Below are 21,513 nucleotides of genomic sequence, written 5' to 3' on the forward strand. Positions count from 1 at the left end.
ATTAAAGGGAAAACACCTGTGTCTTCATCCCGGCTCCAGAGAGACTCACAGAGGGCATGAGGAGTGGCTTCTCTTGTGGTGGAAATCTAAAACAGCTTTGCAATTTTTTTCCCCCAAACCCAATTTACTCTGTAGTAGGAAAGCAGGAGGAGGGCAGAGGGAAAATAGATATATTTAAGAGTTGAGAGCACACACCAGTACCGAATGATAAAGACCAAACTGCCTTTGGGCAAATTAGTTACACTCTACAGAGTTTCAGATCAATTCCCAGAGTCCTTTGCACACGTATTCATGACTTGGCTCTTCGAAAGGAAGTTTTTTTCGTCCCTGCACCCACACCATTTCGGAAAGACCTCCTCACGGCCGTCGTCTCCAAGAGCGGCTTGAGCAGCCCTCGACCTCGGCTCGCGTCCAGCCTGGAGGGACAGCTGCCCTGCAGCAGGAGGAAACAGTCTGGTCTTCTGGCGACCTGTCAACACAGATGGGGCGGGAGGGGGAGAGCGAGAGCGAGAGAGAGAGAGAGAGAGAGAGAGAGAGAGAAAGAAAGAAAGAAAGAAAGAGAAGCATGAGGGCTTAAGCTGACTCAAACAGCAACGAATTCCCCAAATCTTAGGGTCACACATCTGCTCTGCATGCAATCCTGCCAGGAGGGACTAGACTGGTATACACTGCAGACTTGGTCTAAGTAGGAAGTGCTCTGTGGACTTCTCTGGGTCCTCAGTCAGTGTTCACACACACACCCGTGAAATATTCTGCATCACACGCTAACAGAGTCGCCGAATCCTTTAGGCAAAGGCGGATGTGCTCGGGAAAGAGTTCTGTTTGCTTAGTTGTTTTTATTTGTTTGATTTGGTTTTTAAATTCATTAATAAAAAGACTCTCCGGTGTACCACACCAAAGTAAAAGACTCTGGGGTGGGGCTCAGGGGGAGTGTTCAGATCCTGGAACATGATGGTAAGGAGGACACAGAGGGGGGTGTCTTGTTCTGTGGAAAACAGAGAAAGGTTACACATGGACCAAGTACTGCATTTTACGGTCGAATGTAAGCCATTAATCCCCCACCTCCTCAATAAAGAACAAAAGAAAAGAGAAAAAGAATCTGTCAGAACCAAGCTTTATTTCAACTGACGCCACCTTCCTCCTGGGGCTAAACTGCCTGCCAAAGTTTTTCCTGCAGGCATCCAGCTACGTGAATACTGTCTTTGGGCTTTGCTTCGGTCTGTGAGGACAGCTGGTTGTGAATTAAATCAACCAACCTGGTCACTGGAAACTTGCTCACTTGTTCAACTCCATCTCTTAGCAGACAGCAAAAGCAAAGTCAAGAGCAGACGTGGCCCAGACTGGTAGGAATTGTCACCCTCGGCGTTTTTCCTCTCTGTGATTTTAGGGGAAGTGTGCCACTGGCTCGGTATTAACTACAAATGACAACAGGAATAAAAACGAAGGTGCCGTGATCTAGTCACCAAATGCCTTGCACGTGATATATTTTTATAGCTTCAAAGAGCTCTAGGAAGCAGGTATTGTTATTTCCTTTTTATTTTTAAATCATCTTTATTTATTTCTTAGAGACAGCCAGAAATCAGGAGCAAAGTGGGGGATAGGGAGAGAGAGATACCTGCAACACTGCTTCACCACTCGCAAAGCTTTCCCCACTGCAGGTTGGAGACTAGGGGCTGGAACCCAGGTCCTTGAGCATTGTAACATGTGCACTCACCAGCTGTACCACCACCCGGCCCCCTTGGCTATTTTCCCCATTCCAGTTTCCTGTAATTGAGGGGTGGAGATGGCTGTGGGTGAAGCAGGGATTCTGTGTTCAGCACTGGATGCAGAGTCTCTGTTTTCCAACTCTGGGAGCTACAGAAGGGCGAGAGGGCTGGATGCTTTCACCTCAGAGAAAGAAGCCGGCTGCAAAGGAGGGTAGGTTTGCAAGTGGAAATGGAGCCGGGGGCTTGGAATCCACTTCACAGTGGTTGGAGAGCTCCCTGAGGGTCCCAGTGATCAGAGCATCACTCTCCTGGCTTCTGAAAAGCAGGTGGACTGGGACCAGCTAAAGAGAATCTCCAGGAACACTGGTGGTGCTGAGCCTGGCCAGAAGCTCTGTGTGCGCCCACCACGCACCTCCTGCTTGCTTACAGGGGAAGTAGCAGCACAGTCGAATGCCATCTATTTTAGATTCTCAACAAGTTAGTTGTGGTGAGTTATTTCAGGAAGAAAAGCATTTCAGTTCTTTCCAGAAATACTCACAAGCCACCTTATAGTGGGGGGGGGGAGAGAAAGACATCACACACACACACACACACACACACACACACACACACACACACACACACCCCTGAGAAGACACTGCTGTGCTATGTACTATGCCCAGATCTGACAGAGCACTTGGCAGGCAGCTCATTAGGAGAATTGGAGGGTAGGAATCGGAGCATGCCTGACGGGCTTCACACACACACAGCACACACCACACAAGTCTGGGTGTCGCCTGTCAGCCCAGTCACTCACCCCAAACAGTCAAAGTGACCCGGTCGATACGGTAAGGGGGTAATGAGCTCAGAAGTGTCACACGCAGACACAGAAATACAGAAAGTTCAGTGAAGAAAGAACGGTTTCACTCAGGGACAAGGAGTTCTCCTAAGTACATTAAAAGGAAGAGCAATCTAGATTCTTGCAAATGCCGCAGGCAACTGCCTTATTTCAACGGAAATGTCACGAGTGGATCTTCAGGGAAGGAGTAGAAAGTAATTAGGCAGACACTTGAGAAAACGGGCCAGTCCACAGGCTGTGACTCATCAGACTGATCAATGTGGTGTCTTACAGAAACAATCACTAAATGACTGTTGAATGCTCACAGGAGTAACACAGGAGAAAAAAAAGAAGCTAGATGAAGTAAATAAGAGATAGAAAAATGACAGCTGCAAGAATTAGCAAGAAGAGCAAAATAAATCCAGCTAGATGGTGATGTTTGACATGTGTTTATTATTTAGGATTTATATTCTCATCCCGTGAGCTTCAAAGTAGCCTCATAAATTTCACGGATTTCAGTAATTATAACCTGCCAGGTTAAGGAGCGGTGAAACAAAATTAAAGTACAAAATGTAACATGAGACTCTAAATTCACAAACAAAATATCAATAAAGCAAAAACAACCCCAACAACACATAGAAACAGTCATTAAAAATATGCCAGTGGAAGGAAATACTTGTCTTCTGGATTTCTGAAGACTCAGCACCTATCCCAAGGAAGTTGGGTGCACAGGAGAGAAATAATCACTAGTTCAGGACAGCCTGCATTTTAAAGAGCGAGGACGAACTCCTAAGTCACTCAAAACAATTCAAGACAGCCCGGCATTACCTACGGTCACACAAACATTTCTATTTTACAAATGTCGCGACTCATCTTTCATTTCACTGACTGATCAAGCAACAGGGAAAACAACTTTCCTTCCACATGTTCCTTGAAATTCCTCTGGACCGACAGAGTCTATTGTTCGAGTCATCTAGTCAAACATCAAAACAGAAGCGAAACTCTCACCTGAGAAGACGGTAGTGGATAACACCAAAGCACGTGCACCGTAGAAACTGACAAAGCGAGGAGAAGACTGAATCTTACCAAGCTGCAGAGCAGGAAAAAGAAACTTAGATTAGTCTCCTTTGGCCCAATGGAAATAGGAAGGCATATGTCAAGTCAGCTTGGTTCTCTGTGGAAAATGCGGTCTCCTACCTGGTCATTTCGGACCTGGACTTGTTGAAATCTCCACAGATTGGTGGTTTATTGCCAAATTCCTCACACTGATGGTCAGATCCTCCTTGAGTGGTCCTTTTATACCAGAGAAGCTGAGGAGTAAAAATGTCATCCTGTCCCATCCTATGTGACTAATTGGACTGGTTGTGGCCTTTTGTTCTTGCTAAGCTGAAAAGGGGCGATAAGATGTAGACGTTGTCTTTGAACTACCAGTGGGTGACTTCATTTAAAGTTTGCCATTAAAAATGTCCTGCAAAGGTGTTGCCTTCTAAACTGTGTCATGGAACCAGTAATGGCAAGAGGTCCTGGAAGAAAACAAAAGTTCATTCATCTGAGAGCTGAGACATTTAAGAAGGGTGACATTGGTTCCCAGAACGTCCCGGACACTTCCAGAGAATAATGCAAAGGAACTTTCTTATAAGAATAAAGGGCATCTTACTGAATAATGTGCGTAGATTAAGTTTTATACACTGGATTCTCTCTCTCTCTCTCTGTATCTCTCTCTCTCTTTCTTCCAGGCTTATCATTGTGTCTGGCGGCCATTTTTTCCATTTTATTGGATAGGACAGAGAGAAATGGAGAGAGGAGGGAGAGACAGAGAGGAATAGAGAAAGATAGACACCTGCAGACCTGCTTCACCCCTCATGAAGCTTTCCCCCTACAGGTGGATGTGGGAGCTCGAACCCAGATCATCGTGCAGGTTCTTGCGCTTAGTACTATGTGTGCTTACCCAGTGCACCACTGCCCAGCCCCTAGATTTCCTCTCTCTAGGACCCCTAAGGCTAAGTCAGGGAAATATACCGTATTCCTCCACTCCTGGTCACTCAGAAAAAGGAAGGTCATTGTCTCAGCCCCCATCCATTTGTGTCCACAAACTGCCAAGCAGGATTCTGGGAGAATCTTTTTTTCTCTCCAGGTTGTGAAGTTTCCCTGGGGGCCTCAGCTGCCCTTGAACATTGATAGATTTCCACATACGTAAATTGATTCAGGAGCCCTAGATGTGATGTGAGCAGATGCTGCCGAGGCTTAGAATGGGGGGAAGCACCGAGAGAGGTGCTTTCTGCTCGGAGAGCTATTGTTTCTGAGATGGAGCCAATAGTTTCTGAATACCAAGCTCCGGGCTGAATCCATGTGTGCTCTCAAAATCAGCATCACGAGGGAGGCGGAGCTGCCCTGAGCTCTGTGTGCAGGACATTTGCTGCCCATTTTCAGTCCATCCCCTCATTTGGGGCTCTTGGAGGATGAGTGTCCGACATCTGCTGACCGCAGAGCCACCAGCAAAGATGGCTCCACTCTGAGGAGATCTCAGATTTCTAGGGACCTGGTGGGCAGGTGGGGCAGGTGACCCGACAGCTTCATCACAGATCTTTGGGTGTGTTGTACAGATGTGGGGAGGGGTGAAGAAATGTAAGAGCAGGGGCCGGGTGGTGGTGCACCTGGTTGAGTACATGTTACAATGCCCAAGGACCCAGGTTCGAGCCCCCGGTCACCACTGTGGGGGGGAACTTTTTGAGAGGTGAAGCAGTGTTGCAGGTGTCTCTGTGACTCTCACCCTTTCTATCATTTCTGGCTGTCTCTATCCAATAAATAAAGATAAAAGAAAACCCTAAAAAATGTAAGAGCAAAAACAAAGTGATTATATACTTTTACTTTTGATCACTCCTACACAAGCCCAAATTAACACACAGGAACAAGTGAATGTGAGAGAAGATGGCAGAAGAGCATTCTGTGGAATGATGGGTGTCTTAGCAGCTAGATCTTAGCAAGATACTTATTAAAGTCGTAGTTTACGAAAGACCCCTGCAGACTCTAGCACTCAGAGAATTATGGGATGTGGTGAAGGTGGCAGTGATGTGTGAATGCTCCATGGGAAGTCTAGGGCTCAGGTCCACCCCACACCCCTCCCCACCGCCTGTGCACAGGGCTTTTCCAGAGCGGGGCAGAGCAGAGGGTGTCCTCGCCAAAGGACCTAGACATAGTAGAATGGAGGGGTCTGAAAATAATGAAAATCCACCCCCCACCCTGCTCAGTTCTAAGCCCCATAGATCTCTTTGTCAACATAGCTCCCAACACCCTGAGACAGAGTTTCACCTCAAAGACAAGTGAACAGAGGAAGAGATTACTCCCTGGAGAAAGTGCTCAACTCAAGATGGAAAGTCTAGAGGGTCAGAAACCAGTCTTCCTGATAATAACTGCCCGGTCCAGTGCAATCCACAGAAGCACAGACTATATAGGAACAGATCTCTCCCTCTCTCTCTCTGTCTCTCTCTGTCTCTCCCTGTCTCTCTCTCACGCACACACACACAGAAGCACAGACTATATAGGAACAGATCTCTCCCTCTCTCTCTCTCTGTCTCTCTCTCTCTCTCTCACACACACACACATACACACACCATATAAACTCGTTAATGTCCTACTCTTCCATATGAATAGGCAATTTAAAAATGCAACTGAAATTAGAAATGGGATATTTATAAAGGCAGGACAGGAGAGAAACAGATAATGGGAAATACATCTATAGCAACAATGTCTTATCATGAAAGATAAGACCAGAGCAATTAGGATAAGAAGTCATTTGAGAGAAACTGGAGAAAATTCAAGAAGAGATTTTTTTTGGGGGGGGTCCACCAGGACTACCACTGGAACTCAATATCTGAACACTGAATCCTTCACTCCTGGAAGCCATTTTTCTTTTCTTTCTTTTTAATTTGATAAGAAAGAGAGAAATTGAGAAGGGGAAGGAGAGAGGGAGGGAGACAGACACCTCTCTCAGGCACATGACACCAACATAAACGCAGGAAGAAGTGAGGCACACACAACACAGAAGCAAAGGAGGAGTTGTTCAGGGCAGATGAGGGATGCCTCGGTGAAAGCCGGCACGGGTCCGATTCTCTGAGAGAAATGATGGCCATGGGACACCTGAGTGTGTGATGTGCTGAGAAATAGATGGCTATACTGGGGGAGAGAGAAATAGGGGAATGAAAGACAGAGAGATAGGCAAGATATGATAGATTAAAAGATAGACAGGAAGATAGATGGATAGATAGATAGATGGATAGGTAGGTAGGTAGGTAGGTAGGTAGGTAGGTAGGTAGATAGATAGATAGATAGATAGATAGATAGATAGATAGATAGATAGATGATAGATAGATATAAAAAAACTAGTATAGTCATGGGCTCTTTGGAATATAACTAAAATAAGACTACTAACTATCTACAAAATGGAGAGCCCACAACTCTGAACTATTCCAGCCTTTAGGTTCATGATTAGTCAACAATTTGTTTTCCTCTATATGTTAACTCTTTTTTCAGCCACCAGGTTCCAGATGCTACCATGATGCCGACCAGACTTCCCTGGGCAGATGACCCCACCCATGTGTCCTGGAGCTCCGCTTCCCCAGAGCCCTGCACCACTAGGGAGAGAGAGAGACAGGCTGGGAGTGTGGATCCACCTGCCAACGCCCATGTTCAGCGGGGAAGCAGCTACAGAAGCCAGATCTTCCACCTTCTGCTCCCTATAATGACCCTGGGTCCACACTCCTAGAGGGACAAAAAATAGGAAGCTATCAGGGGAGGGGATGGGATATGGAGTTCTGGTGGTAGGAATTGTGTGGAGTTATACCTCTCTTACCCTATGGTTTTTGTCAGTGTTTCCTTTTTATGAAAAAAAAATTTATAAAAAGACTATATGGGGGTGTTAGAAATGATGCAAAGGTGACGTTAATGTGGTTGACAAACCATTCACAGTCCAGTTTATCATGCCTGAGATGCTGGTAAGGGCCACAGACTGGTTTATCAAATGGCTTTCAGGAACAGAACCCAGCTACTAAGTGAGGACTCCCTGTAGTAGATCAATATATGATAGGTATGTAGACAGAAAGAAAGGTAGAAAGACAAGTGGATAGATAGACAGATAGACAGACAGACAGACAGGTTTGAAGAATTTGTAGCTGAATTAGCAACAACTCCACAAAAAAATAAACAAGCAAAATCAAGAAAATAGACACCTATATTCACACCAATGAAAACTGAGTTATATAAGAAGGAAAACTAATCACAGCTAACTGCTAGCCTCAGCTGGGAGTATCGTTCACACAGTCCCAGTTATGTAATTATTGAGTAACGATCCAACTATGGGAACTTTGATGATGTTGAGGGCTAGGTGCAGGAGTGCCGTGTTTCATGGGGGAATGAGTCGTCTGACATGTAGAGACAGAATTGAAGGTACAGTGCGGAACAATGAAAAATCAAAGTGCATTGTACCATTTAGAGATAAATAGGAAGACAAGTCATGATCCGGGGAAGGAACTTGAACCGGGCACAGAAAATACATTTTTCATAAAAGTGACATTTGCAACTGTCTGATCTTTTTTTTTTTAAAAAAAGGATGCGTTTTTAATGGTGATAAAAGTATAACCTTAAAAAGTCGTATCACTGTGCATTAGATATTTGCAGAGGAGAGAACATCTTCACTGCTGCTTTACAGAAAGAGCGCGTCTGGTTAAGAAACCTCCAGCCGGAAATGAGGTAAGAGGTGAAGAGGGAGAGACAGAGACAGAGATGGCTAGATGGTAGATGGTGGAGAAGGAGAAAACAGTAGGTAGACAGATATCAGGTGATATTGTGAAACTTTTATAGATTCTTGTATTTGTTATTAATAGTATGTTACAGGACTGTAACATGACAGGGTCTGGCTCCACACCACACACACCACTGACCCTCTGGATCCACACCCTCCTCCCACCCTCCAAAGCTGACCACCGGAGTTCTTGTGAGCCTTTGATTCTGTGTTTGGAACTAATTTCTCTTTTGCTCAAGTTGACCTCCTTTACACACAAACTAGTCATTTCAGAGAGACTCTCTAGCCCTGCCCAGGCTGTACCTTTACAGTGTCTCCTATGCACTGAACACTGTCCAGCTGTTTTTTTTTTTTTGGGGGGGGTCAGTTCATCATTGTCGTCATGTAGCCCCAAGAAGGGGAGGGTGAGCCTCATAGAGTTGAGCCACTGGCACTTGGTCACATAACCTGTGCAAGGCAGAGCCAGGCTGATCCCAGTTCTGTGTGCCTGCAAAGAGGATATTTCAGTGAAAGTTCCCCATCTCCACTCGGGACCTGGAGCTTGGTTCAACTCGCCAGCACCAGAAAAAGACAGTACTTGGGAAACTCGAGGGCCCTCTCCCCAAGCAACCAATCAACCAACCAATCAGTCATCCAACCCTCTATACACATTCTCAAAAACTTAATTGTCTCTAACTTTGAAATAAAAGTAAGTAACCCCGCATTGTCTGCTGCGGCTTATTAAAGGTGATAAGGGGGTATCTTCAGAGCCTACGTGGACCCCACAGGAAGCATACAACTGCATGCCTGACTCAGATTTCACCCTCATGTTGTGGCCTCTCCAGGACCATGAGAAAGGTTTGGGACCCTAATTGTCACCCACCTCGATGATCAAGAACCTTAACAAAGAGAATTCCTGTTGTCACCCACCTTGATTAAGAACCTTGATAAAGAGAATTCCTGTCGTCACTGCAGAAAGCAGCCCATCTTGGCAAAGATCTGGCATGAAGAGACCCTTGACTTTCTACCAAGCCACTGATTAAGATAAAACAGGACAAAATGGACTCCTGAGAAGCAGTGAAGGATGTCACTCCTGAACACTCACTTCTACTTATCCAAAAGGCCCCACTAAGAATACTGATGCAACGAGCTTCTGCCTTACCCTTGCTCATGAGTTCTTCCTGTCTCCTTCCCTTCCTCAGCTTGGGTCTTTCAGTAAACTCAGTTCCTCCTTTAACTTTGCCTGGTGATTTACTCTCTCTAACGCTTTTCACAGCAAACCATAGAAAGCCAATGCCCTTTTGCCCAGTGCCATGAAGGAAATCAGAATTCTGCAATCGAGCCCTTTGTGTGAAGGGGGCGGGCGCTTAGTTTTGTCATACTATTCAATGTGAGAATAAGAATTCTCTTCCCACAAATTTTCCTGCCTCTCCTAGCCTCACTGAAATTTTTCTTAAATGCTCAGGGAGGGAGGGCAGGGCTAGATGTTTGGGACCGAGCTCTGTCATCCCTTGTGGTGTTGTGTCTCCTTCCTCTTTCTGCCAAAGGAGAGTGGGTGGCCAGGAAGTCCTCACCCCCCTGCTTCCCACCTGGAACCCTAGCTCTTCCCTAAGAAATTGGGTCCTTTGGTGCTTGGTTTCAGAAATGTTCTGTGAATATCTTGCTCTCCTTCTCCTGTTCCATCACCTGAAAATTCCTACATGTTGGGGCCATGGAATAGCTCACCTGGAGAGTGGGTTGCTTTGCCATGTGTGTGACCCTGGTGTGAGTGTGGCCCCTGCTGCACTGAAGGATGCTTTAGTGCTGTGGTCTCTCTCTGTGTGACTTTCTGCCTCTCTGATTCTACCTAAAACAAATTAAAAATAAGACAAAACACTTAGACGCCGTAATGCCCCCCTCCCCCATCCACATCCCTTCTCATGAGGCCATGACCTGACACCTTGATCTGGTCTGGCCATCCATCCTCTTTGTGCAGCACCGAGCACACATGATTCTGCAGCTCCTTCGTCCGTCTCTGCTCAGAGACCCTGTGAGATAGCCACGGGAGACGCCTCCGGCACTCAGCTGGGTGTCCCCTTTCGGGTACTTACGGGTGAAGTGGCTGAATCGACTGGCTTGCCCTCGGTGTGTCTGTCCTCCTTTCAGATGTTTGCCTTGTCTCCCGGGCATTAGGCTCTCTTTGGAGCATCACATTCTCCTGGGTGTCACAGGCGGGCCCTTGGAAACTGTCCCATGTGGAAGAGCAGGGGCAGGATCAGACCTGGAAAACCTCGAGGCTCCGAGGTCTGCTTGTCAGTGAGAACAGGCCCTGGAGACTGCCTGACTGCGCCCCCCATGTTGCTTTGAGTGGGCCTCCCCCACGCCTCTGTCTTCCTAGCAGTGGAGTCTCTGGACCATGGCTGCATGCCATGATGTCACAGGACGCACAGATGGGCCTGGTATCCTCTGGGTTGCCTGCTTATGCTCCTGCCTCTGCATCTGTGAGCACTCGGGGGACAGGAAGCAAGGCTGTAGGCAGACTCTCACACGTCCCCAGGGACCTGTGCCCCATTGCCCTTCCCCTTGTGATGAGAGCTGCTGATTCCGACACAGACCTGTAGCCTGTTCAAACAGTCTCACCACGGGCAAAGTCAGAGCAGATGGAGGCTTTTCTCTCCGGTGCCATCTGCCCTGTGGCTCACGCTCATTCGTTCGTTTGGAAAGAGGGAACAGAAAAAGAGAACAGAGACTTGAGCACTGTGGCCGATGGCTGTGGCGGGCATGTCTGGTCCTGGTCCAGACGCACTTGCTGCCTGCTCCCTCTCCCCTCGTGGACCGGGACCTCGCTGATGGGCATGAGACTTGCCGTGGCTGATGGATCCGTCAGCAAAGGCAGGGAGAGTGCTTGTGGGACTGGACTTGTCTCCTGTGCTTCTCCTGACATTGTCCTGATGGTGAAGTGCCCTCCTTTGTGACCTGGGAGGAGGAGGAGGAGGAGGAGGAAGAGGGGGAGAAGGAGGAAGAGGAAGAGAAGGAGGAAGAGGAAGAAGAGGAGGAAGAAGAAAGAAAGAGAAGGAAAAGCTCAACCCCCTGCAGCGAGCCAGCCCGTGAGGGCGCCGGAGTGCAGAGCAGAACGAAATAAATGCTCTTCCCAGTCACTGGGCTTTGGGTGTTTTCTCATGCAGAAAACCACTGCAGGAGCTGTGGAGTAAGCATTTGTCCCAGGGTCTAAGTCATCAGAAGTCTGGGACGCTGTGCATCACACTGGGTGCAGGGTGTGTGGGTGCTGACATCCTTCTTCCAGGACTCTTTCCTTAGCCGCGCCCCCCACCCCGGGCTGTGGCTGGACTGGGCTCCTGGTGCCAGGATGGGTGGTCTCCCCGGGACGTTGCCTGAAGCTCTCTGGAGCTCTGCGGCAGACCTTCACTGAGAGCGGGCGCACCGTCAGCTCGCCAAGGGCAGGGCAGCGTCTTGGAATTGCGGGGGCTCAAGGAGGAGTCACCACCCCGTGTCACTATCTCGGAGTCACGGAGCCCTTTCCACATCTCCTTCTGACAGCGTGAAAGGCCGATTGAGAAAGAACAAAGTCTTCTGTGACTTTTGCGTCTGTCTCATTGGCCAGCCACAAAGATGAGAGCCTCTCTCTCTCTCTCTCTCTCTCTCTCTCTCCCTCTCCGAGTCACGCTTCAAAAGTTCAAGCTCATCCAGTCAGACCTATTTGAGACAGAAAAGATCAAAGAGAATCTTTTCTTTTCTAATTCCCAGAGTGTCCGATTATAACACAGAATCCTTCCCGGGTCCCAGCCCTACCACCGCCGCTGGCATCTGCATCCAGCTACTTGCTGGTCCCAGGACGTGGACACATGTGGAGATGACGCTGTGGGAAAGGTGACCCGTCATGCTGTGTGACTAGGCTGGGAGCTTCTTCACAAAAATTTCTGCAACTGATTCAGTTGCATCTAATTATAACACACATTAAACCCTGCGTCTTTCAGCATGCATGGACAAATCGATTTGATTTTACCACTTCTTAGATTCACGGCACTGGTCCCACCTGTGGAACTATAACTGAAATGCAGACTACGGCTAAGTGTGCGTTCTGGTTCTATACCGGGACCAGAGAAAGAAAGCAAAGTGCAGAATCGAGGTTAAAGCACTGAGATAACCGCCTCCTCAGTCCTAAAGAGCTATGTTACAGCATCCATCTGCAAATGGCGGAGCAGGGGCTGATGGGAGCAACAAGTCCCACGGGAGCGAAAGCTGAGCTAGCCCAGGGTTTGAGGGCAGCTGAGGAGGGGTGTGGGTGGTTCTCCTCCCTTCTGGAACTGTCTCAGCCCACCCCTGCCCACTTGGGAGCCGTGGGCATGAGGCTGGCAGGAGCTGACAGTGCAGAGCCCTGAAGCCACACTGCAGACGCCAACAACCCTGCTGAGACTGGACCCGGGGGGACTGGGCTCCCGTCTGGTGTGGCCCTGCCAGAGGGGGTGGCCAGGGAGGAACCAGCTGAGTTGGACGCAGCTCCCGCGGGAATGTGGGCCTGGAAATAGGACCTTCTCAGGGACCCCGCCCTGGCCCCTTCCCGGTGGCCTCACCCCTCTGTCACCATGGACAGTAGCTGAGACCAGTTCAGGGTTCTGTCCTAAGAACAGCCGTGGGCTTAGAGGAGGGGAATTCTGGGAGGCAGGAAGATGTGGGGGTTTGGGGCCGGGTGGTGGTGCATCTGGTTCCAAGCACATGCTACAATCTGCAAGGACCTGGGTTCGAGTCCCTGTCTCCATCTGCAGGCAGAAAGTTTTGCAAATGGTGAAGCAGTGCTGTAGGTCTCTCTCTCTCTCCCTCTCCCTCTCCCCCCTTCCCTTTTGGTTTCTGGATATAGCTATCTTTGTATTAATAAATAATATATACATGCTAAAAGACGCAGGCCTTATTTTTTTTAATATTTATTTATTCCCTTTGTTGTTTGTTTAATTTTATTTTTAGTTATTATTGATGTTGTCGTCGTTGTTGGATAGGACAGAGAGAAATGGAGAGAGGAGGGGAAGACAGAGAGGGGGAGAGAAAGACAGACACCTGCAGACCTGCTTCACCGCCTGTGAAGCGACTCCCCTGCAAGTGGGGAGCCGGGGCTGGAACCAGTATCCTTACGCAGGTCCTTGCACTTTGTGCCACTTGCACTTCTAAACCTGCTGCACTACTGCCCGACTCCTGAGACGCAGGCTTTAATGTGTGTTATGGCTAGAGACAACTGAATCAGTTGCAGAATTTTTGTAAAGAAGCTCCCAGCCTCAGTCACACAGCAGGACGGGTCACCTTTCTCTCAGCGTCACCTCCACATGTGTCCACATCCCGGGACCAGCAAGTAGCTGGATGCAGATGCTATCGGGTAGGAGGCGGTGGTAGGGCTGGGGCTGTGGACAGTTTTCTGAGTTATAATCGGACACTCTGGAAATTACAAAGATAATACATAGATAATCTTAATAAATGAAAATATTACATTTTTTTTAAGATGTGGGGTTTTCTTCACCCCTCCCTGATTGTCACCAATCCAGCTTCTCTTGCCATGTCCACCCACAGGGAAAAATGACCCTCCAGAGAGGGGAGGGGAGGGAGGGGAAGTGGAAAGGACGGGCTGGGGGGGGAAGGGGAGGTTTTACCTCCTATGATGAGCTCCAGTTCCAGGCTATGAAACATCTTTTCACAGTAAGGTCTCATTCTGTGTAAAAGCTGGTGTGATACATCAGAAAAGGCAGCAGCAGCAAATGCTGGGGAGGCTGTGGGGACAAAGGACCCTCCTCACTGCTGGTGGGAATGTCAGTGGTCCAGCCCCTGTGCAGAGCAGCCTGGAGACTCTCAGAAGGCGAGAAGTGGACCTGCCCTGTGACCCTGCAATTCCTCTCCTGGGGACAGATCCTAAGGAACCCAACACACCCATCCAAAGAGATCTGTGTGCACCTGTGTTCACAGCAGCACAATGTGTAACAGCCAAAACCTGGAAGCAAGCCAGATATTGTGGTCTATATACACAATGCAATACTACTCTGTTATTAAAAATGGTAGATTCACCTTCATACCCCATCTTGCATGGAGCTTGAAGGAGTGATATTAAGTGAGATAAGTCAGAAACAGGAGGATGAATATGGGATGCTCTCACTTATGGACAGAAGTTGAAAAATAAGAACAGGAAGGGAAACACAAAACAGAATCTGGACTAGGTCTGGTGTACCGCACCAATGTAAAGGACTCTGGGAGTTGGGTTGGGGTTCAGGTCCTGGTGCTGATGGCGGAGGAGGACCCAGGCTGGGGCAGAGAGTGTTTTGCAGAAAACTGAGAAATGTCACACATGGACCCACAACTGTGTTGACTGTAAACCGTTCATCCCCCAGTAAAATGATGATGATAAAGATAATAATAATAGGCTGGTGAGTCAGAGCTTGGCTCTCTGTGGTACTGGACCCCTTTGCTTTCACTGCCACCCCAGTTATGACAACTGGAAATGTCTCTAGATGTCAGAAAATGTCTCCTCAACACTGGAGACAGAAGGGATCTCTCCAGCTCCCAGTGCCAACCACAGTTCTAGACACAAGAAACTCTATCCTCTGTCTCTGTCCCCTTTTTTCTCCCCGCTGGAGGAGGGGCTGGGACTGGGTGAGGGGATATATACTTCACCGTCATGACCTCAGAGCTAATGGCTACCGTATCTGTCTTTCTGTGCCAGGCACAATCAACATGGTGTCTCTTCTAATTGATAGAGTCTGACATTTCCTGAAATGTGACATTTATTTTTAGAAACCATTAAATAGAGTATCGGAGATAAATGGCAGATAAACTGCCTGGCGGTTTACAGAACCAGTGATCAAGACACTGGTACTTTTTACTCACACATACTCTACCCAGTTCCCTTCCTCTCCCCTGTGAGTCTGGGTTTTATGAGGAGGTGGGTGTGCTGGACACAGGCGTACTGGATGTGCACAGCACTGGGTTTACTAAGTCCTCCACTGAGATGGCATCTAGGCAAATTCTATTTAGCTTGATGCTTTCTAGAGAAGAACAGTTGGAAGCGGCCTTGCTGGGGGCCCCCTGGGAGCAGGGAAAAGCCCTGCCACACAGCCCCTGGTCCTCCCAGAGATGGGGAGGCCTCCCCAGGGCTTCTAGAAGTATCTTTGCACATCCAGCACCCCACTGACGCAAGGCCTCTGAGAGCCTGGGAGACTGTTCTGTGCCAGCAGCAGACCCCCGTGAAACAGTGAGCGTGGAGACTCCGGGGCTTCTGAGTCAGGGTGGGGGCAGAGCAGAAGCTCAGGGCACCCACCTGACTGTGCAGAGGGTCCCCACGACAGGGAGAGAGCCCAGCGTCATCGAGGACCCATCTGATCTGGAGGACACAGCGGGGCCCTTGGGGACAGCTGTCAGAGGCATGGTAGCAGGGCTGGGCTCTGCTCAAAGGTGTTCTTCAGGGCAGCTGCCTGTCCAGGGTCTTGGTCCAGCTGGAGCCAGGAGGAATAGCTGGAGGGCTGCTTAGGGAGTGCAGCACCCTCCCCCTGTACCCTGTACCCTGTACCCCACACCCTGCACGCTGCAGGCAGCCAGGAGCAGGCTCCTCAGGTCAGGCCCAGAAGCCCAGTGTGTCTGCACGTCCTGCCCTGGCTCCCTCTCTCCCTGACTGCAAAGGCCACAACATGCAGATGGAGGCAGAGGGGACCCTGGAGACAGAGGCTGGAGCTCAGCCCTGAGGGTCCTGCCTTCCCCAGGAAGGACTAGAAAGCTGGGGAGACCAGGGTCTGGGGTCTCTCTCTCTCTTTCTCTCTCCATCCCCTGAGTGCCCTGTCATGCCCCAGTAGGGACCAGAAAGGTGGGGAGACCAGGAGACCCACAGACTCAGCTTCTATGTCACATCCTGTTTCCACCCTACTTGGCAAGTGTATATAAGGACAGGATTGTGATTAAAGATAGCTTAGACTGTACTGCGTTCCATATGAATAAAGACTGGATTGCGTACCACTCAGCCATGAGTCCCTGGTCATCTCTGTCTCCCGCCCACCAAGCTAGCCTGGCACTCCACTGCTGACACTATGGCCTATTTACATAACCATTGTTTTGCCTCATCTGTCTCCTTGCTACCTTGAGACCCACCCTGCCTGCAGTTAATTAATCCCGCCAGTTAAAACCCTAGCAACCGTTGCTACGGAAGCTTTCTATCTTCCCACTCTTTCCTTTTCTCCACCCCCTTTCCCAGCCCTCTCCATACCCGACTTGCCACTTCTGGTTTTTAACCCTATAAAAAGCCCACTTCTGTTCCTGGTTTCACTCTCTCTTCTCTCTCTTTTCTCTCCCGCGTCCCAACCTGGAGAAGGCCTGGTGTGCAGAGCGGGAGGTGGCCATTGTGGTTTGGTGCCCTGTGGCTTAACTCTCTGTGCTCACACCCGACTCTGGGGCTCCTGTGTGAATAAAGAATTGTATTACCATGCCGCCAGGAGTTCCTGGATCCTCTTTCCCACCCGCAATGCTAGCCTGGCAGTACAGGTCTAGTATTGGCCAGAGCACTGACTCAAGCTGGAAGGGTTGAGGTGCTGACTTCAAGGAGACTTCAGATGCTGGAATCTGGGTGACGTCTTCATGGCCTGCCCCTTGCCCCTGCTGTCTGAGGGTCTGTCCTGGTGAGTCCCAGATCCCAGATGGCAGCTCAGAAGCAGGGGAGTCACCTGCCTATGCGGTGTGGGGAGACAGTCAGCCCCATGAGAGGGAACTGGGAAGCAGGTGCAGTCAGCTGCTTGGTCTCCCTCTTACAGAGACTTCTGTGCAGAGGGAGGTGGGGACAGCCACCGTGCCTGGCTCCCCTGACATTTACAGAACCGAGGCTCTCTCTCCCACCTGTCACTTCTTAATAAAGTGTGTCACCTTGAGACCGAGCAGCGGCGTCTCCTGGCCAGTCCCCTGTCCTCCTGGCATTGTCATCACCAAGGGCTCTGCCAGAGAAGCTCTCTCCCCAGCCTCACAGGTGAGGAGTCCTGAGGACAGGGGCTGGTTTCTGCAGTCCCACCTGACACATCAGTATGGCCACCGATGCCCACTTGCTGGTTGTGCCGGGGGCTCCGGGGGCTCTTCCCCCTGGCCTGGCTGAGGTCTCTTCCTCCACAGTGTCTCTCCCAAGAGCTTCCATGTCTCTTAAGCTGTGGTGGCCTGTAGAGTCTCTGTGAGCAGTCCGGGAAACCAGGACCTGCCAGATAGGCAGACACAGTTCCTGGGTTCTCAAAGTGCTGCTAAAAAAATTAATTTGGGGACATAAATTGTTTACAGTCAACAGTAAAATATAGTAGTTGGTACGTGGGTAACATTTCTCAGCTTTCCACATAACAATTCAACCCCCACTAGGTCTTCCTCTGCCATCATGTTCCAGGACCTGAACACTCCCCCCGACCCCAGTCTTTTACTTTGCTGAAATACACCAACTCGAGTCCAAGGTCTGCTTAGTGTTTCACTTCTGATCTTGTTTTTCAGCTTCTGATATGAGAGCAGCCCATCTCCACCCTTCTCTTTCTGACTTATCTCACTTCACAAGATTCCTTCAAGCTCCATCCAAGATGGGGTGAAAAAGGTAAAACCATCATTTTAAATATCTGCATAGTATTCCATTGTGTATATAGACCACAGCTTCTCGCCACTCATCTGTTGTTGGACACCTGGGTAGCTCCCAGTTTTTGGCTGTTACAAATTGTGCTGCTGTGAACACAGGTGCACACAGATCTCTTTGGATGGGTGTGTTGGGTTCCTTAGGATCTATCCCCAGGAGAGGAGTTGCAGGGTCACAGGGCAGGTCCACATCTTACCTTCTGAGAGTCTCCAGACTGCTCTGCACAGGGGCTGGACCCATTGACATTCCCACCAGCAGTGCAGGAGGGTCCTTTGTCCCCAAACCATTTATGGGGGGGGGCATGAAACTTGAATTCCACGTTTGGGAGAAGCAGGAAGCCTATTCCTCTGACTTCCTTCTCTTCTTAACCCCTTGACTGGAGGGTGCAGACTTCCAGAAGGTGGACAAGCTATTCAGAAACAGGTTGTGAGCTAGGTGAGGGCACCAAGCCAGGCAGCATCTTAGGGTGGGCAGCTGGGAGAATGTTTTCCTGGATTTTCTGACCTGTGGGTTTGGAGAGGGGAGCAGAGACTTGCTGGAACCATACTGGCAGCTCTGGGGACATGAGTGGACTCTGATGGGGGTGGGAGGCTCTTGACGGGGAGGGCACAGGCTCCAACACATCTCTCAGTTCATACTAAAAGTCAGAGAGCTCTGGTGGAGGGCACTGGTCCTATGCCCAACACGTAAGGATGGGAAACCATGTCCCTGAAATCTCCTAGTAGTTGTACTCTCTTCCCCGTCACAGCATCTTACTGACTCTCCAGTCCTGCATCAATTGATGGGCTCATATCTCTACCCGAGGAGATGAGAGTCCAGGGGAATGGTTCAGCTGATGGGGCTCAGGACTCGCCTGGTGAGGCTCCAGCTTTGACCTGACACCAGATGATCAGGGGTGGTGCTCTGATCTCTCTCTCCCCTGAATGAAATGCCTTATATGTCCAAGGAAATAAATCTTACAGATGTAATCTTCTGAATTTTTATTTTAATGTCATTTACTTATTTATTTTGGATAGACACAGAAATTTAAAAGGAAGGAGAGAAAGAGAGAGAGAGAGAGAGAGAGAGAGATGCTTCTTCTTCTAGCGTTTGCCCTTCTTCCATAGCCAGTCGGCTTCACCACTTGTGAAGCGTCCTCCTTTGCAGGTGGGGAGCAGGGCTTTGTGCACTGAGTCCTTGTGCACTGTCAGGTTGTAAACACGGGAATCAGAACAAAGGCCAGGACACCCGAGTGCTGAAAAACAGGGCACCAAAATTCTGGCACCAGACTGGCTCACACTCAAATTTCTGTGCCCGATGTTCAGTACGATTTCTCTTTTATACAGAAAGAAAGGTTGATGCAAGGACTAAGAGAGGGACAGAGGACATCCAGACCAGAAGCCATCAGGACTCTTACAAACACTGGCAGCTGACTTTAAGTCTGCCAGGCCTTTTCCAAACACCAGGAGGAAGAGGGGTTGGGTTTAGGGTTTACGGGTGGCCTGGAGGAGCCTGGCACCAGCTGTTGCCATCCACCCGTGAGCACTTCCTCAATGTGTGTGCTCAGTCAGGTGTGCCACCACCCAGCCCCTAAAATGCAACCTTGCCTGTTTGTTTTTGTTTCCACTTTATTTTTTGGCCTACAGAAAAACTCCACTCTTCCTGACTATGTTTCTTCTTTTTCTATCCATACAGAGGGTGAGAAACAGAGAAAGCTAGAAAGGGAGACAGACAGACAGACAGACAGACAGACAGACAGAGAGACAGACAGACAGACAGAGAGAAGGAGACACCTGCAACCCTGCACTACTGCTCATGAAGCTTCCTCCCCACAAGTCGGGACCAGGGCGCTTGGGCCCGGGCAGGTCCTCTTGTGTGGTGACACGTGTGCTTGACGGGGAGTCACCACCTGGGGCCAGTGTGGCTTTATTCCCATTGCAACTCAGTCATCTTACAAGCTGCCTTGGCCATAGCCAACAAAGACTTAGAACATCTCTAACCCAGAAGCCTGGCACGGGTCCAGCCAGCTGAGGACACCAGTTACCGTGAGATAGGACGGGGGTTTGAACCCCCTGCTCCCCACCTGCAGGGGGCACACTACCTGAGCAGTGAAGCGGGTTTGCAGGTGTCTTTCTCTCTCTCCCTCTCCGTCTCCCCTTGCTCCCCCAATTTATCTTTGCCCTGTCCAATAAAACAGAAAGAGAGAAGAAAAATGGCCCCTAAGAACGGTGGATTTGTAGTGCAGGAGCCCTGGTGAGGATAAACAATTTAAAAAAACACAAAAGAAACCTCTCTCTTAACCCCATTGATCTGACCCAGGGCCCAGATCTACTCACATTTAGCATAGGGGCCTGTGTGACCTCTTGAGTCCCTGTCAGTCTGAGCTCACAGACCAGGGTCACAGCTGGGAACCTTCTCTGAAGCCCCAATCCCAGGAGGCAGAGGCGACGGAGGGCAGCCCTACCTGCCTTCTTTGCTGACAGGTGTATGTGTGCTCCACTTACTGCCCAGCTGCAAGATTTCCCCAGGTACCTGTATTTAGAACTCCAAGCAGGACGAGCAGGGCTGTAAGAACAAAGGGAAACAGCTGAGCTGAGAGAGTCTGAAACAAGGGGAGAATAATCTTCTCCAAACAGGATTCAGGCCATCCCTCTCTTTCCAATCTGAGTAAAAGGGGCCCCAGATCTTCCCCAGGAAGCCTGCCCACCTCCCTCACGTCCAGGACCCCCTGCTCCAGACCAAGCCCAGGGTCCAGTGGAAAAGGCTGGGAAAGCATCCTAAGCCCCGCGAATGCAAAGATGCTTCTGTTGCCTAGGAAACCAGCTCCTCAGCATCCAGGGACCAGCCCAGGATTATTCTATCCAGTTTCCTTGAGATGATGCGCTCATCTTCCCCAGACTCGGCTCACCGAGACAACTCTGACACATTACATCTGGCTAGCGAACCCTGAAATCTGATTAGCCCCTCCCAACGTGAACTAGGGCTTCTGCACGGTGGTGACAGGAGTTTGAGATTGGGTCCAACTCACTCTCACTGCATCATCTCAGACGGAGGACACTGGCCCTCTCACTCCAGGGTCCAGAAAGAGGTTGGGACTGCCAAGGTCCTGACAAGAGGCACCTGGAGGGTCCTGCCCAGAAATGGGAGTGGTCACAGGAGTGGCTTGGAAGGGAGAAGGCAGGCTTGGGTGTTAGAAGCTAGACTGAGTGCTCTCTGGCTTCCAGGTCAACATGAAAGCAGCAGTTCTTTGGGGCTCCTCTCTCTTCTCTTTCTGTCTTTCTCTCTACCTACATGGGCCTTGCATCAAGATGTGAGTAAGCGGCTGTCCTCTCTCTCTCTCTCTGTTTCTCTCTCTCTCTCTGTTTCTCTCTCTCTGTTTCTCTCTCTCTGTTTCTCTCTCTCTCTCTGTTTCTCTCTCTCTGTTTCTCTCTCTCTGTTTCTCTCTCTCTCTCTGTCTCTCTCTCTCTGTTTCTCTCTCTCTCTGTTTCTCTCTCTCTGTTTCTCTCTCTCTCTCTCTCTCTGTTTCTCTCTCTCTCTCTGTCTCTCTCTCTCTGTTTCTCTCTCTCTCTGTTTCTCTCTCTCTGTTTCTCTCTCTCTCTCTCTCTGTTTCTCTCTCTCTTCCTTCCTC

General features: G+C 49.5%; 1 protein-coding gene across 1 annotated transcript; it reads right to left on the minus strand.

The window, feature by feature from the left end:
* Positions 1-234: 234 nt before the first annotated feature.
* On the minus strand, positions 235-3,975 carry NPS (neuropeptide S). Its single transcript, XM_016188481.2, has 3 exons — positions 3,721-3,975; positions 3,532-3,613; positions 235-469 (listed from the first exon to the last, which is right to left on the minus strand). The coding sequence occupies exons 1-3, from the start codon at positions 3,861-3,863 to the stop codon at positions 290-292; spliced, it is 405 nt and encodes a 134-aa protein (XP_016043967.2). The 5' UTR covers positions 3,864-3,975; the 3' UTR covers positions 235-289.
* Between the last annotated feature and the right edge of the window lie 17,538 nt (positions 3,976-21,513).

Source organism: Erinaceus europaeus, chromosome 14 (assembly GCF_950295315.1).
Source record: "Erinaceus europaeus chromosome 14, mEriEur2.1, whole genome shotgun sequence".
Lineage (NCBI taxonomy): Eukaryota > Metazoa > Chordata > Mammalia > Eulipotyphla > Erinaceidae > Erinaceus > Erinaceus europaeus.